General features: G+C 42.2%; 1 protein-coding gene across 2 annotated transcripts in view; it reads left to right on the top strand.

Annotated features, from left to right (window-relative positions):
• Positions 1-458: 458 nt before the first annotated feature.
• The window catches only part of LOC115344872 (venom phosphodiesterase 1), a 45342-nt gene continuing 39305 nt past the window's right edge, over positions 459-6495 (top strand). The window contains exons 1-2 of one of the 2 annotated variants that reach the window (XM_041125414.1): positions 459-816; positions 5942-6020. In XM_041125414.1, the coding sequence (XP_040981348.1) occupies positions 661-816; positions 5942-6020 (235 nt within the window). In that variant the 5' untranslated portion in view covers positions 459-660. The remainder of the gene's footprint in view (positions 817-5941; positions 6021-6495) is intronic. The other variant, XM_030022839.2, reaches the window with a different exon arrangement.

Here is a 6495-nt window from a genome sequence, read left to right as displayed (position 1 = left end):
CAAACAACCCTTCCATTAACCACCAAATTGAAAAACAAATAGATTTCAAATTATACTTAAACAAAACCTTTTTATTTTTTATTGAATTTGATTCAGCTCTATGCCTTTTTTTTTTACAAGTACATCTATCACTACTGAAAAAACATGTAACAAGCTGAAAGAAGTACGTGACAAAGATGGATTGAAACTAAATGCAAGGAATCATCTGGTGCTAAATAAGGGAAGGGACCTGAAAAGATAGGCGTGGCACAGAGCAGGAATTAAGAAACTGACTACTTTCATATTTGTTTCATTTAACATATTTAACACTTTCTTTGAAGATAACAAATACTCTGGATGACAAGTTATTAACCAAATAGTTGAATACTTGAATTTGTGTCATTTTTGCATTTTATTGCTTAGCAATGTATTACTCCTAATCTCCAGTTAAGAGTTTACCTAATGCCGTCCTTATCTTGGAATGTGACAGACAGTTTCTCTGCACGCAGATAATGATTTTCAGCCTTTGACCTTTCTGAGTCATTTTCCTGCTTACTTTGGCTTCCTGCAGACCTGATGCAAAAGCTAGGATCTCATAAAAAAACTATGAACAAAGTACATACACCCTTGAAGAAGGAGTAGCATCTTAGTCGCAGCTAAACCAGCTGGTGAGGCTGAGGAATGCAGCATACGGACAGCCAAGAGGCAGATCTTGGCAATATGGAGCTTCAGGATGATATCATCAAGCATCAAAGAGGGCATTTGGATGAGGTGTCTTTAAAACCAACAGAGTATGTGAAGAGAAAAACCCTTCTGAAATACAAAGCCATCTGTGCTGTAAGTAGGTGCTGTTCTTCAGGGCTGCTAGTTTAACAATTGTCAAATCTGCAGAATTTTTAGAACTTTTGTTGTATTAATATAAACATTCAGGGTAGCTTGTTAATTGGTGCTTAAAGTTTTGCTGCATGAATGCACTAACATCACTGGCAGATTTCTAAAGTTCTTCTGGTACTTACCAAGCGAATTTGCTTTTTTCTGGCAGTTAACTGCACTTTTTGTTTTACTACGATAACCTGACAGTTCTTTTGCACAGCAAAGACATTGCTTCAATACTTTATTTTATACATTTGTTTAAAAGTGATGTGTTTGTGGCCAAAGCAGCCACAGTTCTTTTCTGCTTACTTTTTTATCTTTGGGTATGTCATTAACAAAACAGAACATGTAGGCAAGGCGTTGGTGAAAAACACACAGGAAGCAAGGCATGGGAAAAGACTAATGAACCATTTTGTACAGTATTATCAGTCCCACATCTCGAATATCATGTCAAATCTTTCCCTCTTCCCCAGGGCTTTAAAAGTCATGCAGCTGCCTTGTAAATAAAAATGTGTAGGGTTTTTGTTACATTTTTAAAATCTTTTGTTGTAGCCAATACACAGTTTCAAGCTTCTGTTTGTGACCAAAAAAGAAACAAACATTAAATATATATGTATGTATGTGTATATGTTTGCACAAGCTCTTGCATCTGTAAATTGGAATTTAAAGAAAATGACAGGTACTGATTTTAGAAAGACTCAAACTTAATTTTGAAAAAAGTCCTATGAAAAAGAGAGTCAAGTTATGACACTCTTCAGGTCTGTCATCAGAACAATTTCACATAGTACTACTTCCTATTTAATGCTGCATTGTCCTAGGATTGCGTAAAATATGAAGGAAATATTGGAAATGGAGAAAAAAAGAGAAGATTAAGAGACATTTTTTTTCCTTAAGTCTTCAGTAAAAATAAATGAATCATGAGAAACAATGTGGGGAAAATGGCTAAATATGAAGGAAAGTAAATTATACTTTCAAGAGGTACTTGGAAGAGTAAAGTGAGAAATTTAAGTATCCTAAAACATATTCATTCTTTCAAATGCACTAGTTTTCAAATGCCTGCCTGTATGAAAAACAAAATCTAAATATTGGAGGTGTAAACTGTTAATATTCTACACCATTTATCTACATTTTTGATAAACTATATGCATGAAGTACTTCCTTGGCAACTTTTTCCTGAAAGCTTAGGCAAAGAATTGTGTACTCACAAATAGTAGTCACACTGTCTAATAAGTCCTCCAGAGAACAGAGCATATGCATTAGGAACAACTTTTTTATGAATAAGTAGCCGTGGTCCTGAATTTAGACATAGAAGTTAGCTGTGGGAAGTCTGAAGATTTGAATAGGCAGTACCAATGTTATTTCACCTTAAGGATGAATGTCCCAAAATCAAGGGTCTTTGTGTAAATGCTGTAATAAATGCAGCATCTCATCTGTATACCTGCTATGAGTTTTTGGTTTTTACTTCAGCTCTCTCATTGCTTGTAGCAGTGAGAATGTTTGCTGCTGTAATAGCTGTACTTTCAATTTAGTGTCATCTATTTATTTCAATTACAAACATGAGTTTTAATGAAAATGGAAGGTAACACCATAGTGAACTTTAAGGTGAAGAGTGCATGCCCTGGTGATTGGGCTTATTGGAGACCAGTTATCCTCAGCGTACTCCATCCCCTGAGCTGGAAGGTGAGGATGAAGAGCAGAATATACCCCCCCTTAATCCAGGAGGAAATAGTTAGTGACCTACTACGCCATCTGGACACTCACAAATCTATGGAACCCGATGGGATCCATCCAAGAGTACTGAGGGAGCTGGCGGAGGTACTTGCCAAGCCACTCTCCATCATCTATCAGCGATCCTGGTCAACAGGGGAGGTCCCAGAGGACTGGGACCAATGTGACTCCCATTTACAAGAAGGGCTGGAGGGAGGATCCGGGGAACTACAGGCCTGTCAGCCTGACCTCGGTACTGGGGAAGATTATGGAACGGTTTGTCTTGAGAGCACTCACATGGCAAGTCCAGGACAAGCAGGGGATCAGGCTCGGTCAGCACGGGTTTACGAAAGGCAGGTCCTGCTTGACCAACCTGATCTCCTTCTATGACCGGGTGACCCACCTAGTGGATGAGGGGAAGGCTGTGGATGTTGTCTACCTTGACTTCAGCAAGGCCTTTGACACTGTCTCTCATGGCATACTCCTTGAGAAGCTGGCATCTCATGGCTTGGACAAGTGTACTCTTCACTGGGTGAAAAACTGGCTGGATGGACGAGCCCAGAGGGCTGTGGTGAATGGGGTGAAATCCATTTGGCGGCAGGTCACAAGTGGTGTTCCCCAGGGCTCAGTGTTGGGCCCCATTCTGTTTAATATCTTTATCAATGATTTGGATGAGGGGATTGTGAGCACCCTCAGCAAGTTTGCAGATGACACCAAGTTGGGAGGCAGGGTCAATCTGCTTGAGGGTAAGGAGGGTCTACAGAGAGATCTGGACAAGTTGGATTGATGGGCTGAGGCCAATTGTTTGAAGTTCAACAAGGCCAAGTGCCGGGTCCTGCACTTGGGTCACAACAACCCCATGCAACGCTTCAGGCTTGGGGAAGTGTGGCTGGAAAGCTGCCCGGCAGAGAAAGACCTGGGGGTGCTGGTCGACAGCCGTCTGAATAAGAGCCAGCAGTGTGCCCAGGTGGCCAAGAAGGCCAACGGCATCCTGGCCTGTATCAGAAATAGTGTGGCCAGCAGGAGCAGGGAGGTGATCGTTCCCCTGTACTCGGGACTGGTGAGGCCGCACCTCGAGTACAGTGTTCAGTTTTGGGCCCCTCACTACAGGAAAGACAGTGAGGTGCTGGAGCGTGTCCAGAGAAGGGCAACCAAGTTGGTGAGGGGCCTGGAGCACAAGTCTTATGAGGAGTGGCTGAGGGAACTGGGGTTGTTTAGTCTGGAGGAAAGGAGGCTGAGGGGAGACCTTACCGCTCTCTACAACTACCTGAAAGGAGGTTGTAGTGAGGTGGGTGCTGGTCTCTTCTGTCAGGTGGCTGGAGATAGGACGAGAGGAAATGGCCTCAAGTTGCGGCAAGGGAGGTTTAGGTTGGATATTAGGAAAAATTTTTTTACTGAGAGGGTTGTCAGGCATTGGAACAGGCTGCCCAGGGAAGTGGTTGAGTCACCATCCCTGGAGGTATTCAAAAAGCACATAGATGGGCTACTCCATAACATGGTTTAGTGGGCATGGTTGATGGTTGGACTCGATCTTAAAGGTCTTTTCCAACCTAAATGATTCTATCATTCTATGATTCTATGATTATATGTACTCAGTGAAACAAGACCTGTTAGGTTACCCTGGCAGTGTTATTATCCCTGCCCAGAAAGAGTGGCCGCTGTTCTAGCCCAAATGTGCCCCCTGATTCTTAGTCCTTGCAGACTGGATGTAGGATTGAACTGCTGCCTTCACACCTGGGTTCTCTCTTCGAGGGACTTCAGCATTTCTGCCACTTTGGGCAATCTTTCCAAATACGCTTATCCCATCTGTCTATCTTACCCAGTTCTCTCACCAATTCCATTTCCATTCCTACTTTTGGGGTATTTCTCCCGTACAAAAAACAGGGAGTGAGGAGCAGGAAGAAAGTAAAGGTGGGAGAGAGAAAGTGTGAAGGAAGTAACTTTGGTGTTGCTGGTGTTTCCTGTTGCTTGGGAAAAAATCAGTGACATGAGGCAGGAGAGGGTGGGAAGCAAGGAAGAAACACAAAATTCTTGAGCACAGTGGCAAGGAGCATAGCAGCATGAGGAGAAAGTGTGGGGTCTGGAGGAGGCCCTCTGACTGTATCTGTCCAGAGGAAGAGGTATGTGCCATGCCAGACCTACAGTTAGGTCTCCTGGTTGTCCCTGAGAGAGGGCTAGTTGGGAGTGTGCCACACTCCTGACTTTCTGGCTTGTGTGCCTGGATCTTCCTGGTCTACAGGAAGGAATAATGTGTGCTTAGACTGTCCTGGTGTGGAGCTGCTCCATGGCCAAATTGTATGCCCACACCTGAGAACTGAGCAGCCCTCCCTGCTGCCACACTCCTGCCCAGCACCTGCAAGGCAGGATGGGCAGTAACAAAGAGTGTAGGGTCTTTTTGTGAGCAGGGATGAGCGAAAAGTAACAGGATGGCGTATGTGCACTTGATTATACCGTAACCACACAGAGTTTTCCCCAGCTCCTTATAATTGCTGTAGTCTCAGTTAAGAGGCTCCGTTACAGTAATACTAAGCATGAGAGTATGCCTCTCATTTCTACTTTATTTTGAATCTTAGTATTTCCTAGTGCCTGGTGGTTCCTGGGAACAGCAGGAGACAAAAGAAGGCTCTGAGGCGAAATGGGAAGTAAACTGGGTTGGTTTATGGTGATTTTCTGTGATATGCATTTTCTTGCCCATCATTGCCTTAGTGAAATGGAAAGTGCATACACTATGAAATACTCTGAGATGGTTGTCACTTTTCACTGCACCTTTCAGCCAGCATACATCACCATTCATCTTGAGTGTCCGTTAAGCTGATAGAGGCCTCCTCAACTCTTCCTTAACCTCCCAAATGTTATGCTGCTTTCTGTTATGGGGTTTCCTTGGGCTGTTTGTCTCTTTCCAGTTTCCTCTAACCTCACTAACGGGGTGACATTACAAGAAACTGGCATGTGGATGAAAACTTGACACCTGCAGCCTCAATCCAACTGAGTCTCTTAAGAAATCCCTGTGAGCATTTCAGGAAAATACAAAAGCTAAATAAAAGATATTACCTTCTCTTTACACAGATTAAGAATTTGCAAAACAGGTAAATATATTGATTACTTCCTACACTCTTTTCCCCAGCAAAGACTTCCCTGATTACAACATGGGACCGGCCATAGGTTAAAAGTGCGGTATTAAGGTGTTGACTTGTAAGCAGTTCACAAGATTATCATTCTTGTGCCTCTCTTATCTTCAGGCTCAGAATGTCTCCAATTTTTTGATGAACAAGTTCAGAGAAATGATAAGTTCATAAAAGGTAATAATCACATGGTTAATTTCTAATAAACATAACAGTTTATCACAACTGTGAACTTTAATTTTCCTGTGTCTTTGTGACAGGTTCTGCTGTGTGCTTTGGTGGTTGTGTCCCTGGGACTAGGTTTAGGACTAGGACTCAACCGTGGAGACCAGGAGCAAGGTATGTTTATGATACTTTCAGCATAATCACCACTGAAGCTAGAACTGGTAAAGGCCTTCAGCAGAGGCTCTTTCATAGCGTAATGTAAATGCTCTGTGAAAACTTATATCACCCGTGAAAATAAAGCTCTTGCATTTTTCAAGTTGGATTGTATAAAAACTGTACACTCACAATCTATACTTGAAAAACCTATCCTAAACCACTCAGTGCCTTGCTTCTCTTTTAGGAAGTGCTAAACCTAGTTCACAACAGGTTTGGAAATTTTTTTATATTAATACTTTTAGGAAATTTGAAATAGGGGTTATCTTACTACATATAATATCTTGCAATTATTTAAGCAATTTGTTTAGTAGAAGAGATATCATTGGACCATCTTTGGGACTCACGCTTTGAGTACATTTGGCATAGTTCAGGTGGCTAATGTTAAAACTGATTATGAATTTCTCTGAAAACTTCAATTTCTGTAAAGCTATGG

This window comes from Aquila chrysaetos, chromosome 8 (genome assembly GCF_900496995.4).
Source record: "Aquila chrysaetos chrysaetos chromosome 8, bAquChr1.4, whole genome shotgun sequence".
NCBI classification, from domain to species: domain Eukaryota; kingdom Metazoa; phylum Chordata; class Aves; order Accipitriformes; family Accipitridae; genus Aquila; species Aquila chrysaetos.
This window is presented reverse-complemented; position numbering and strand designations above follow the sequence as displayed.